The following is a 15039-nucleotide window of genomic DNA, read 5'->3' on the forward strand; positions in this document are numbered from 1 at the left end:
GGTCATTTTCTAAGGGTATGCATTAACAGCAGTTTCCCATAAAATTGGAAGCATTTATCTACTATATAAGTTTCTGTGGCAGCACCTAATTATTATATATATTTTTTAAAGACTTATTTTAGCCTTTTTACGCGCGGCAGTGAAAGGGTTAATGTGTTATGTATTTCATCGAGTTTGACTGGTGCTTTTATTGTGAAAGGGCACGACAGGAAGCCACAGTGTGTGTAGTTATAGTGTATTGTTGTGTGTGTCGTGGCAGCACCTGGCTGACGACGTGTCCTGCTGCTCTGCACACATTCATATGACTATAGAGGGAAGTCTGTGTTCCATATCGTGTGGTAAGAGATGCTCTTCTCATAAATCATATAACATGAGTGTGATTTGCCTCTTGTTCCCTGCAGGTACAACTGTGTCGGCAACGTTAGAGAACTAATATAACAGCTAGCTAGCTAGCTAACCTGGCTAACCTGATGAACACATGACAGCCATGCCTGCTGTCAGATCACTTTTATTAACTATATATGTTATATAATATAACTACAGTATTCAACCAATTAGCTACAGTGCAGTTAACCTAAAAAGGATTCTCAAAACAACCACTATATGAATCAAATTTATTATTATTATTATTATTATTATTATTATTATTATTATTATTATTATTATTATTATTATTATGTCAAGATGTTCCAGTCACTCTTACTTTTTTTTTTTAATTATTATTAACCTTGCCACAATGATGTATGTAGCCAGGCTAGTCTAGTAGTTAATCATAGCAGTAATGTATGATGCATCTAGTAGCCAGGTTAGTCTAGTAGTTAATCATAGCAGTGATGTATGATTCATCTAGTAGCCAGGCTAGTCTAGTAGTTAATCATAGCAGTGATGTATGATGCATCTAGTAGCCAGGCTAGTCTAGTAGTTAATCATAGCAGTAATGTATGATGCATCTAGTAGCCAGGCTAGTCTAGTAGTTAATCATAGCAGTGATGTATGATGCATCTAGTAGCCAGGCTAGTCTAGTAGTTAATCATAGCAGTGATGTATGATGCATCTAGTAGCCAGGCTAGTCTAGTAGTTAATCATAGCAGTGGTGTATGATGCATATAGTAGCCAGGCTAGTCTAGTAGTTAATCATAGCAGTGATGTATGATGCATCTAGTAGCCAGGCTAGTCTAGTAGTTAATCATAGCAGTAATGTATGCCGCATCTAGTAGCCAGGTTAGTCTAGTAGTTAATCATAGCAGTGATGTATGATGCATCTAGTAGCCAGGCTAGTCTAGTAGTTAATCATAGCAGTGATGTATGATACATCTAGTAGCCAGGCTAGTCTAGTAGTTAATCATAGCAGTAATGTATGATGCATCTAGTAGCCAGGCTAGTCTAGTAGTTAATCATAGCAGTGATGTATGATGCATCTAGTAGCCAGGCTAGTCTAGTAGTTAATCATAGCAGTGATGTATGATGCATCTAGTAGCTAGGCTAGTCTAGTAGTTAATCATAGCAGTATGATGCATCTAGTAGCCAGCCTAGTCTAGTAGTTAATCATAGCAGTGATGTATGATGCATCTAGTAGCCAGCCTAGTCTAGTAGTTAATCATAGCAGTGGTGTATGATGCATCTAGTAGCCAGGCCAGTCTAGTTAATCATAACAGGGATGTATGTAGCCACTAGCCAGGCTAGTCTAGTTAATCATAACAGGGATGTATGTAGCCAGGCTGCCTGTATCAGTTCCGCAACCGTTTCCATTTCCGGGGTAGGCCTGATTGGCCGAGATGGCCACGTGACGCGCGTGGCACGCCCCCGCGGCAGCAAGCGCGCTACTGCTGGAGTTCGCCTCGCCTTTCACATCGCTGCCGTTGGCGAAAGCAGGATGAGGCGAGAGCGTAGATTTCGCTGTGTATCATTTAATCATTTATCATTTAACATTTGAAAGGCATACATTGTTGTCATACAGAAGTACGGAATACTTTTATCCAAAATGCTTCTTACTGTTACACTGTTAGAGACTGTGCTAGACAAATTAATGACTAATTCGGTCAGAAATAACATAACTAATATACATATAATGTGAGGAGGAGCGGAAGACCGCTGGTTCTCCAACATACAGCGGTGTGCTCTTCAGAATGTACCGGGAGAAATGTTTACTGTACCCCGCAGACATAATAAGCATATAAGCAGTGCTTACTAACGTTATTAGTTACGTTATTTCTGACCGAATTAGTCATTCATTTGTCTAGCACAGTCTCTAACAGTGTAACAGTAAGAAGCATTTTGGATAAAAGTATTCTGTACTTCTGTATGACAACAATGTATGCCTTTCAAATATTAAATGATTAAATGATACACAGCGAAATCTACGCTCTCGCCTCATCCTACTTTCGCCAACGGCAGCGATGTGAAAGGCGAGGCGAACTCCAGCAGTAGCGCGCTTGCTGCCGCGGGGGCGTGCCACGCGCGTCACGTGGCCGTCTCGGCCAATCAGGCCTACCCCGGAAATGGAAACGGTTGCGGAACTGATACAGGCAGCCAGGCTAGTCTAGTTAATCATAACAGGGATGTATGTAGCCAGGCTAGTCTAGTTAATCATAACAGGGATGTATGTAGCCACTAGCCAGGCTATTCTAGTTAATCATAACAGGGTTGTATGTAGCCACTAGCCAGGCTATTCTAGTTAATCATAACAGGGTTGTATGTAGCCAGGCTAGTCTAGTTAATCATAACAGGGATGTATGTAGCCACTAGCCAGGCTATTCTAGTTAATCATAACAGGGTTGTATGTAGCCAGGCTAGTCTAGTTAATCATAAACTCAGTTCCCTGACGTTTTGGGTCAGATTGCTGGGCTGGTTTCAGGGTTGTAGACTATTTTAGAGAGCAGTCTCTTTGGGCAGAAATAGGACTTTGGGACTGGGAGCCTAGCTACTTTAATGCAAGGTAAAGATGCTACTGGAACTCAATCAGAAGTTTTCTGCAAGGAAGATGTATAAATAAATATTATTATTAGCATATGTAATGTTTGGATATTTCACCAGGATGTGATTGGTCCTCAGCTGTCCCAAGGTCCCAGTGTCATGTTGCCGAGACTGGCCTTGTGTTCCCGCCTGCAGGCCAGAACCCGCCAATCAAATGTCTGCCCTCTGTTGGTCAGAACAGTTTCACAGACCAAATGTAAGTAAACGGTCAACACGATTTACAACCGGTTAAAGGAATAATCTCTAACATTTTCATATACATGTCTATTTCGATTTTAGAATTTATTTAGAATTTCAATAGTGATTGTACATACTGTAGACCCAGTTCTGGAATGTGCTGTTGTCCGCTGTTCTAAAGACTGGTGTCTGGTGTTTTCCTGGGAAAATCATCCGACAGGAAGTGATGTGTTTTACATCACCAGCTGCAACAGCAGTTAGTTTAGAGTTAATAGAAGACTAACTCAGTAGTTAGCATTCATTTTCAAGATGGAAAGCAAGTCAACGTAATCAATGACCGCTTCTCACCAATAGATGTCGCTAAAATAAACAAAACTAAGCATCTTACTGAATACCACTTTAATGTTCCAAAAAACTTATTTTCCTACAAATCAAACTGTTCAAGAATGTAGACATACCCCATGTTTATATTCCATATTGGCGATTTAGCCCTGCATGGTCAGGTTTTCAGCGTTTAACCGCTGCACTACCAAACGGTTAACCCTTTCACTGCGACACGACAGCCAGCGACCGTCGGTTGTGTGATAGTAAAGGGTTAACCTTCTGTCGTGTGGCAGTGAAAGGGTTAAGAGCGGTGGGAAACTTTCACCAGCCCAAGTCTAAGAGCTCTGAGCTGAACTCAGGGTTTCAGACCTGTTTCCACTGTGGCGGGGTTCAGCAGTCTGTTGTTTTCAGTCCCTCTCATCCGGTCCCATGGGAAGTCCTTCGTCCACCGCAGTGAGCTGAAGCAGGCAAAGCGCATCGTGGTGAAGCTGGGCAGTGCCGTGGTGACCAGGGACGAGTGCGGCCTGGCTCTGGGACGACTGGCCTCCATCGTGGAACAGGTGACCTCACCTCCCCTTATGATTAGGGATGCACCGATCCGATATTGGTATCGGCCGCCGATATCGGTAAAATAGCTGGATCGGGTATCGGTAAAAAAAATATATACGGTATATATATCAGATTAAAAAAATTACAAATGTATAATAAATAATTTAAGAAATAACAATTCAGTACATTTATATCTATGTGTTCATTTGTTACATTTAGTTTCACTAAGTTAGGAAAGTAATGTTTTAAGTCAAGCCTGATGTTGCCTTGCACAAAAGAATGATCCCAGTCTCTTCCACACAGTGACAGTGAGGCATACAGTTTATTAATTGAATGAATGAAGTTTATTTTCTGTCTTTGTTTACAACAAATCAAAGACACACTTGTGATAATTTACAATTCTTAAAAACTAAATATATTTTAATATAAAATAAAATAAAAACGTGGAATTAAAATAATATTTTTTGTAACTTTTTTGAAAAAATGGGTATCGGAAGGGCGGCTAGGTGGCGCAGTGGGCAAGGCGCTCGCCACCAACGCAGGATATGCTGGGTTCGAGCCCAGCTCTCGGCAATGCTACCAGCTTGGCTGGTCGTTCATACTAATACAATTGGCAGTATTAGAGGGTGGGAAGCTGGTGGGTGGGGATCGGACGTTGTGGACAGCGACTCCTACAGGTCGGTTGGTGCGCCTGCGCAGTAGAATCAGGAAGCGATGAGGGCGGCGTGTCCCTCCCACGCAGACCCTCGCCGCTGAGAGATCGCGCTGTGCAGGTGAAAAGATGCGACGGCTGCCTCCTCGAGGGGACACGTGATGCAAGGCTTCGTCCACATTGCAGCCGGCTTGTGGTCTAACAGCGTTCGAGACAGGGGAGGGTAGAATTGGACGATAGGAAATTGGGGATGGGAGAAAAATGGGGAGAAAAAGTAGATAAAAAAAGGGGGGGGGTATCGGATCGGTATTGGCCAATACCCAAACCCAGGTATCGGTATCGGGACTGAAAAAGTCGGATCGTGCATCCCTACTTACAGTATGATACAGATGAGCAGTGTGTCGCTGTGAAGACATGATTACACTCAAAAAACAAGTTCACTACTAAGTGGTATAGGTCGCTGGTTCAAATCCCCTATCTGGTTATTAACACTCCCCTCCCTCTACCGCAAAAAGCCATGTTGATTTGTTTTGCCCATAATCTCACACACATCCAAAAACGAAACAGTTTTGCACACATTAATTTAGTTTGGACAGTTATTGAGAGTAGATTAGTTTGAATATATGGCCATTAGTGAGGTCATCTGGGACATTGAATCCATGTGTTGTGTTAATTACAGCCCAATTAAAATGATGGAATACCTTGTCTAGAGATCATTACACTGTAATGATGTTCTCTCTCTTGGTACCAGGTGGCTGATGTTAATACTGAACATGTTCTCTCTCTCTCTTGGTACCAGATGGCTGATGTTAATACTGAACATGTTCTCTCTCTCTTGGTACCAGGTGGCTGATGTTAATACTGAACATGTTCTCTCTCTCTCTCTCTTGGTACCAGGTGGCTGATGTTAATACTGAACATGTTCTCTCTCTCTCTCTTGGTACCAGGTGGCTGATGTTAATACTGAACATGTTCTCTCTCTCTCTCTTGGTACCAGGTGGCTGATGTTAATACTGAACATGTTCTCTCTCTCTCTCTTGGTACCAGATGGCTGATGTTAATACTGAACATGTTCTCTCTCTCTTGGTACCAGGTGGCTGATGTTAATACTGAACATGTTCTCTCTCTCTCTCTTGGTACCAGGTGGCTGATGTTAATACTGAACATGTTCTCTCTCTCTTGGTACCAGGTGGCTGATGTTAATACTGAACATCTCCTCTCTCTCTCTCTTGGTACCAGGTGGCTGATGTTAATACTGAACATGTTCTCTCTCTCTTGGTACCAGGTGGCTGATGTTAATTCTGAACATGTTCTCTCTCTCTTGGTACCAGGTGGTTGATGTTAATACTGAACATGTTCTCTCTCTCTTGGTACCAGGTGGCTGATGTTAATACTGAACATGTTCTCTCTCTCTTGGTACCAGGTGGCTGATGTTAATACTGAACATGTCCTCTCTCTCTCTCTCTCTTGGTACCAGGTGGCTGATGTTAATACTGAACATGTTCTCTCTCTCTCTCTTGGTACCAGGTGGCTGATGTTAATACTGAACATGTTCTCTCTCTCTTGGTACCAGGTGGCTGATGTTAATACTGAACATGTTCTCTCTCTCTCTCTTGGTACCAGGTGGCTGATGTTAATACTGAACATGTCCTCTCTCTCTCTTGGTACCAGATGGCTGATGTTAATACTGAACATGTTCTCTCTCTCTTGGTACCAGGTGGTTGATGTTAATACTGAACATGTTCTCTCTCTCTTGGTACCAGGTGGCTGATGTTAATACTGAACATGGTCTCTCTCTCTTGGTACCAGGTGGCTGTTCTCCAGAACCAGGGCAGGGAGATGATGATCGTGACCAGTGGAGCTGTGGCCTTCGGGAAACAGAGACTGAGACATGAGATCCTGCTGTCCCAGAGCGTCAGACAGGCTCTACACTCTGGAACCAACCAGCTCAAAGACATGGTGAGACATGCTGGACAACACAACTGCAGTTTACGAGATTGCAGTTGAATTATGCAGTTGAATTCATTTTTACTCCATTTATTTTTAGCAATGGGGGTGAGGGATTTGGTTAATGCATGGTCTTATTAAAGGTCCTGTGTCTTATAAATGGCCTTTTCCAGTGTTTAGCATTGTTTCCTAGCAGGGAACAAAATAAGTACCAGCCAACCGCCAATGGCTGGTAAAAAATCTGCCTGGCTGGTAGTTTTTAAAATCTACCAGCCAAATGGCTGGTAAGTCAAAAAGTTAAGTTTGTTCCCTGAGAGCAGAGCTACACAGCAGTGCGCCTATTTTGCGAGCCGAAATAAGTCTGTGGTTTTTTCTTCTTCTCACAACGGGTCAAATGCATCTAACATGCATTGCATCGTCGCCATTCCTTTATGCCCACATCGCCCGAAATGAACGTTATGTTAGCGTAAGCTAACAAGCTAATCCTGATCAGCGGCAAAAGACGATGAAGTCACTAGTCAGGACTCAGGAGAGGAGTATATTGTAGTAAACTGAGGATTACTGAGGATGCACAGATAATGTTGATATTCAAATATAAAAAGGTTTCGAGAGGAGTGGAAGTTTGAAGACAGACTAGACTACAATATGATGCGGGGGTGGTGAGTTGAAACAGTGTGTGTGTCCCCGACCCCACTTCTATGTTTCAATAAATTATTTGCATTTAAAACTATTAACGCTGACTCATTCCTTCAGTCCACTCAACATTATGCTAATATTCCTTATGTTGTTTATGATATTAATTGAAAATAGCATATGAGAGTATTATATAGTAATAATAACACATGGCGATATACTAAAAAGCTATTTTTAATTTTTGGCTGGTAAAAAATCTGCCTGGCTGGTAGTTTTTAAAATCTACCAGCCAAATGGCTGGTAAGTCAAAAAGTTAATTTTGTTCCCTGTTTCCTAGCAATGGGGGTTTGTATCAATGGGGTCTGTGTCTCTAATTCTCATTTTGGCGGATTTCTCCAATTCAGTTGAGACAATATCCTCCCCCAGTGAACTAAGCTATTCTGATTTGACTCTCTATCCTACGTAGCAAGGAGCTGATCTGCAGTAACGCCCCCTCTATGGTTGTAGCGCAACCATTCGCTCAACAACAGAGCGAGTGGAAATACCACCGACACTTCCTTAAGCACGTGCCGACAGAGAGAGATAGAGAGGGAGAGAGAGAGAGGGACAGGAGCTTCTCTCGGGGAAACACACACACTCGCACACAACATCCCGACTGCGCACAGGGCAGGAGCTTCTCTCTCTCGGGGAAACGCACACGCATTTACACACAACCTCCCGACTTCGTGCGGGGCTGGAGCTTCTCCACTCGCATATCACTGTCAAAATATCATTCCCACGCGCGCGCCCGTATTCCGATCCGTGCAATAATATTCACAGGGGTATATATTGTCATTTGAAACAAGTTACCAATGCATTGTCCCGTGGGATTATGCCCCCCCCCCCTCTGTGAAATTAATTAGTATCTCCCTCAATCTCTCTATCTCTCTCTCTGTGCCAGTCGCAGACTGTGTGGATGACTGTCACTCAAATCGCTTATGGGCGGAGCCCAGCCCAAAACAGCTTGAAATCTTGAAGTGGAAAAATGCTGCTTTAGAGTACTTGATTAGAAATACAAAACAATGAATTTTTGGGAAAAAAACTTTACAGATGTGTTCCATAGACTCACAGGAATTGTGTAAAGTTGCCCAAATAGTGAAAGGAATAGCAAGACATGTCCCCTTTAACTCATTCAGAGCCACGCCCCTTTGACCATATTAGGGCTAGCGTGCCAGTAAGGAAGTCAATCGGAGGTCGGGGAAATTTGCGAACGCCTAAACTATATCTTAAATTATGGCTATGCAGGGCACGAAATTAACTTTTTGACTCACCGGCCAGTGGCGGGTAGATGGGAAGAATCTACCCGCCAAGCATATTTCTTACCTGCCACATTTATTTTGATTACATTTTTTTATTTTTATTTTATATAGTTTTTATTTTTTTTATAAAATATATATATTATATAATCATACTTGTAGTTGTATTATCTGCGAGACATCGCCACCACGCAACAAGTCAAAATGCTCGCTATCTGCAAACAGCTCCACTGTCTGTGTGTATACTCTAGTAGCCTCCAGCTCCAGTAAGGATTCTCCGGTGCTGCAGCTGGACCCTATACTTACTCTTCAGTGTTTCTCAACTGGTGGGTCGCGGGGCCATCTTGAGTGGGTCGCGGATGTGAAAAAAAAAAAAAAATTGAGAAAAAAAAAATATTTTTTTATTATTTCTTTTAATAAAAAAAATTGCACTACCTATCTTTGTGAAAGTGGCCTCAAATCAGAGGAACAGATTGGACATTGAGCATGACCTCAGAGTTGCTTTGTCTACCATCACCCCAGACTTTGAGACTCTTGTCAGGAGCAAACAACATCCCCAGTTATCCCATTAGTTCCCTGGGATGTTAAGCTAAGAAGTCTGCTAAGAAGGATATATTATTTATTATTATTATTATTTTATTTCATTGTGTTTTTAGCCCTAGTTGTACTTTTGTTGCAACCCCAGTTATCCCATTAGTTCCCCCAAACTTACTGTTATGTTAAGAAATCTGATAAGAAGCATAATTATTTATTATTATAATTATAATTTTATTTCATTGTGTTTTTAGCCCTAGTTGCACTTTTGTTGCAACCCCAGTTATCCCATTAGTTCCCCCAAATTTAGGTCTGTTATGTTAAGCTAAGAAATCTGCTAAGAAGCATATTATTTATTATTATTTTATTTCATTGGGTTTTTAGCCCTAGTTGCACTTTTGTTGCAACCCCAGTTATCCCATTAGTTCCCCCAAACTTACTGTAGGTCTGTTATGTTAAGCTAAGAAGTCTGCTAAGAAGCATAATTATTTATTATTATTATTATTATTTTATTTCATTGGGTTTTTACTTTTTAGCCCTATAGTTGCACTTTTGTTGCAACCCCAGTTATCCCATTAGTTCCCCCAAACTTACTGTAGGTCTGTTATGTTAAGCTAAGAAGTCTGCTAAGAAGCATAATTATTTATTATTATTATTTTATTTCATTGGGTTTTTAGCCCTAGTTGCACTTTTGTTGCAACCCCAGTTATCCCATTAGTTCCCCCAAACTTAGGTCTGTTATGTTAAGCTAAGAAATCTGCTAAGCATAATTATTTATTATTATTTGATTTCATTGGGTTTTTAGCAATAGTTGCACTTTTGTTGCACTTTTTTGTGTTTATTTCATGTTTTGAAAGATTGCGTATTACTGCAATTCTTTTTTTTTACATAAATCATTAGTTGTTCAAAATCTTGGGTCGCGACTTAATGACTAAGGAAAATGTTGGGTCCCGAGGCTAGACCAGTTGAGAACCACTGCTCTACATTCAGCAGCATGCAAGGATTCTCCGGCGCTGCAGCTGGATGCATCTCCGTCTGAGTCGCGTAGTTGATGATGTCACACTGATGTTGACAAGACTAAGAATTGTCAACAGAACACACAGAGCCTGGTGGATGCATGAAGCGATATAAATAAACCAATAGACAATAAATGTGAAGTTATATTTGAACCCCTGTTGTCAAGCCTCGTTAATATAACCCCTTTCCTCACTAATGGAACTGGTTTTGTGGACTCGCTGACGGTGCTTTGAGCGTTTCCAGGATTAGCAGTTAACGCTAATTAGCTTAGCTTAGTTAGCTCCCTACAGTGCAAGCAGGCGCCACGGGCAGTCAGGACAGAAGAGTAGTGGATGTGACATCGGTAAACAAGCCACAAATTAGGCCTGTCGTAAGACCAAAACACACTGCAGTTTTAATTATTTTACATGACTATTTTGTGACCCGCCAAATGGCGGACAGACCTCTCAGTGGCACTTGCCAAACCTAAAATCTGGTCGCCAATGGCGGGTGGCGGGCTCTAGTTTCGGGCCCTGTGGCTATGGGTCTAAAACACCCCTCTCTTATCAATGACTTGCTTGCAGTCAACATGTACGAAACGGATTGTTTTTTCATTGGTACATTTACGTTTTATACCATTTTGAATAAGAGTATAGTTTGAGATTTTGGATAATTCCAGAGAAATCCGCGATAATAGCCCTTTACTGGAATACACAAAACACGTTGTCATTTTTTGGCTGATTTATGAATAGTTTTCAAATAAACGCTAGATTATCGATAGTATATGTGCACGCTAGAGAAGCAGGCTGAAATCGATTATCCATGCCGTGGATACGGCTAACGTTACGCACACACACACACACGCTGCGATGGCGGAGAAAAGAACATCTGATTAACCCAAGACTGGTAACATAGAGTCCTTACCTCAGATCAGATGTTCTGCAAAAAGATTAATCCAATTCCTGATCGCCATTCCAAATATTGATCGCGTTTATTGATCCAACGTTATAGCACCAAAACACATAATCGAAAGCTGCTCCGAGCCTCCCCAGTGAATGTGGTAACAGATACTGCTTGCCCGAGATGGGAAAACCCCGGACCGGAGTTTTTCTCTGATGCACAGTCTCATCCAATCCAATCCAATGATGTGCAATACCATCCGGGAGACTATTCCCAATGATAACGTCAGGCTGGATGGATGAAAAATTAATGGATATTGATAATAAGAGAAATAACAATTAAAACCCGAGTTTTCTCTGGTTTTCTCGGGTCTTGGCACTCAACGCATGGCGAGTTAACCCGACTAATCTCGTGGTTGGCACTGAATGGGTTAATAACAATTCCGAGTGTTACCTACCTGTCATGGTTTGAAATGAATGGGTCAGTAATTAAACACTGGGACTTATTGTAGCATCATAGTGCTATATTGTTTTTGGTTTGGGTTAAACAGTAGTGTCACTGCTGCTGAAAGAATAGTAAAAACGGTGAAGTGTGATGAAGTTTGTGTTATGATGTGTGTACTGTATTTTAATATACCTTAATGTATTTCAATCCGTTTTGAATGTGTTGTAAATGTGTTTTGACGTGTGTAATTATTTTAACATACTTTAATGTGTTTGAATGTGGTGTGTGTTTCAGTCTGTTCCTGTCCTAGAGGCGAGGGCGTGCGCTGCGGCAGGACAGAGTGGTCTGATGGCTCTTTATGAAGCCATGTTCACACAGTACAGCACCTGCACCGCACAGGTAACCACTCTTTATGAAGCCATAGTACAGGGTACAGTATTCATACAGACATTGCGCTTGTCACCAACGCAAGAGACACCGGGTTCGACTCTGGCTGTCGGCGTTGCTTCCGGCTGTCAGTGTTGCCTCCGGCTTGGGCCGGCCGTCATACTAACTCAATTGGCAGAGTTAGCGGGTGGAAGTCGATGGGTGGTAATCTGGTCGTTGTGGACAGCGACTCCTACAGGTCGGTTGGGGACGCCTGCACAGCAGAGACAGGAAAAATGACGGGGGTAGTGTGAGCCTCCCACACGTTACTTACACCTCGCCAATGAGAGTCCGCACTGGCAGGTGAAAAGATGTGACAGGCTGCCTCCTCGTGTACCGGAGGGAACACGTGATGCAAGGCTTCTATCCTCCCTACAACCGGCCAGTGGGGGGCATATGCGAGCAACGTTCAAGACAGGGGAGGGGAGAATTGGCACGGCTAAATTGGGATGGGAGAAAAATAGAAAAAAAAAGTGGACAAAAAAAATCTGCCCTATTTGTAGGGTCAAATTTCCCTCGGGATGATTAAAGTTTAATAATGTTAATGTTAATAATGCCTCCTCCCTGATGTTCTGTCTCGCTGTCCAGACTCCACTGACTTTGACCAGAAAAGCCCATAGCTTAAAACTCGCTTCCCGTCTCTGTCTCTGTCTCTCTCTCAGATATTTAGTAGATTATACTTACATTATTCTTAATAATACTATTGTCTTCCTGTAGATCCTGGTGACCAACCTGGACTTCCACGACGACCAGAAGCGCAGGAACCTGAACAGCACTCTCCATGAGCTGCTGCGGATGAACATCGTGCCCATCATCAACACCAATGACGCCGTGGGGGCGCCCCCTGTTCCCAACAGTGATCTGCAGGGGGTCAATGTGGGTACTACTGAGTGAAGCAGGGCATGCTGGGAATGATCTGCAGGGGGTCAATGTGGGTACTACTGAGTGAAGCAGGGCATGCTGGGAATGATCTGCAGGGGGTCAATGTGGGTACTACTGAGTGAAGCAGGGCATGCTGGGAATGATCTGCAGGGGGTCAATGTGGGTACTACTGAGTGAATCAGGGCATGCTGGGAATGATCTACAGGCAGTCGATGTGTAGGGCTGACCTTCGATTTTTTTTGCCATTCGAAGCTTTGGGGCCGAGATTCGATTTTAATTCGAATCTTTGAGATACAAAATTTTATTTTTATTTTTTTTATGTTGTGGGACTTGTACAGCACTCTGTTCAACTTTGTCAGTGCTGTAACGTTTAAACCTTTTAAAATCTTAGACAAACTAAACACTTTGCTTTCATGAAATATTGTAAGCCGTCGTTTTAGGCTTTATAAAAGCAGCACAATGAACACAAATCTGTCAGTGCCGAGTCCGACCTCATCTTAAATAACAAACAGCATTGAGAGGCAGAGTTGATTTTGCAAAATTTTTTTTTTTAATATTATTTTTTATATATATATACGAATCCCATGCCCATCGAACGAAGCTTCGAAGTATTTAAGACAGCCCTATCGATGTGGGTACTGAGTGAAGCAGTGCATGCTGGGAGTGATCTGCAGGGGGTCTATATCTGGGTATTGAGTGAAGCTTATATGTAATATCATAGTCCTAGACCAGGGGCTCTCAAATTTGTTCATACCGTGACCCCATTTCATTTAGGATTATTTTTTGGGGACCCCACACTTAACACTTTGAGTGCCAGCTATTGGACGAAGCCGTCTGTAGCGAGGCCACCGCTAGATAGATAGGGAACGGTCACCTTGTTTGTAGAGCTATAACTATATTCTATATTATAGCTATGGATACAATACTATGGCCCATTTCATCTATCTATTGTTCAATATGTGAAAAAGAATGAATTTTTCCATCCATACGTTCCCGTGTTATACCATGGTGAATATAAGAGTATGGTTTTAGAGCGGTCTAGGGTAATTCATGAAATGCTGAGTTAGAGCCCCATACGTCCATTCCATTATAGGCGTTGCCATTTCTTGCCTGTATACGCTATTATCCCGAAATCAAATCTATATCATAGGTATTATGTTCCATCATGAATGCATGAAAGGGGGGGGGGGGGGGGGGGGTCGTTTCTGATTATTCGGTTGTCGGTAACGGCATTCACATTGAACACTAAAAACAGTTATCAGCCCGATCGCTATAAAAGCATTGCAGGATCAAGCAAAAATGTACGTCAGATCATTCTTACCTGTGATCGGGAGTATTCCAAAAATAATATTCCAATTGTTTGATCGCCATCTGGTACATCCAATGTCCATTTGGTCGACAGCATAATCCACCACAACATATGGATCGGGGTTATTTGACGCGCTTCGATGGAACCGGCAGAACGGCTGCACTCGCCTGACAAGGAAACATGAAACCGGAGACGTGTGGCTGTCTCACAGAGAAAGATACAAGGTTGCAAAGGGTGCTTGATACCGCTGTCTAGCGGGTTGCGGCTGGTATTGCACCTTGGGGACCTCAGACTCATTCCATATGGTACAACAGGCTCCCTGGGTGGATAATGAATAAAAATATAGAAAAAAAAAGGAATAACGACCCAGAAACGACTTTTCTCGTTTTTGGCACTGAACGACTTAGGCCCAGAAACGACTTTTCTCGTCTTTGGCACCCAAAGTGTTAATGTATCGCGTTAATTTCAACGTGGAATTAAGGAATATCAAAATAAAAGCATACGTTGTTGAACTTGACCATGCACATGCATATTTATTAGAACATTTAATTACAGCACTATGTTATCAATATACTTTTTTAAACGAGGCATATTTAGCCAAAATATGTTGGCAGAACATAAAAAAATTCCAATGTCACCTACCCGCGACCCCACTTTGGGTTGCGACCCGTAGTTTGAGAACCACGGTCCTAGACATTTATTTATGTAATATGATCATAGTTTATATATAGATTATATATGTAATATGATCATAGTCCTAGACATAGTTAATTTATGTATAGATTATATGTAATATGATAATAGTTTTAGGAATAGTATATAAAAAGTAAAAACGATTTGTGTTCTCAAATTTGTCCCTGTGGACCACTGTACACTCTAATGCGATGGGGTCTGAATCATAGGTCTGAATGACATGGAGCTAGCTAGTTAGCTAACCTGCAAACACTCTGGTTTCTCTGTATTTCTACCCCATGTTAATAGCTTCTCCAGCTGTGCTT

At 42.1% G+C, this 15039-nt stretch overlaps 1 protein-coding gene across 2 annotated transcripts in view; it reads left to right on the top strand.

Annotated features, from left to right (window-relative positions):
• Positions 1-249: 249 nt before the first annotated feature.
• LOC311234966 (delta-1-pyrroline-5-carboxylate synthase-like) overlaps positions 250-15039 on the top strand; it is a 37250-nt gene continuing 22460 nt past the window's right edge. Inside the window, exons 1-6 of one of the 2 annotated variants that reach the window (XM_084322270.1) lie at positions 250-338; positions 3052-3169; positions 3886-4034; positions 6485-6634; positions 11719-11823; positions 12568-12726. In XM_084322270.1, coding sequence (XP_084178396.1) covers positions 3073-3169; positions 3886-4034; positions 6485-6634; positions 11719-11823; positions 12568-12726 — 660 coding nt within the window. In that variant the 5' untranslated portion in view covers positions 250-338; positions 3052-3072. Of the gene's footprint in view, positions 339-3033; positions 3170-3885; positions 4035-6484; positions 6635-11718; positions 11824-12567; positions 12727-15039 lie in introns of both variants that reach the window. The other variant, XM_084322269.1, reaches the window with a different exon arrangement.

This window comes from Notolepis coatsorum (assembly GCF_963971535.1).
Source record: "Notolepis coatsorum genome assembly, chromosome: 9".
Classification (NCBI taxonomy): Eukaryota; Metazoa; Chordata; class Actinopteri; order Aulopiformes; family Paralepididae; genus Notolepis; species Notolepis coatsorum.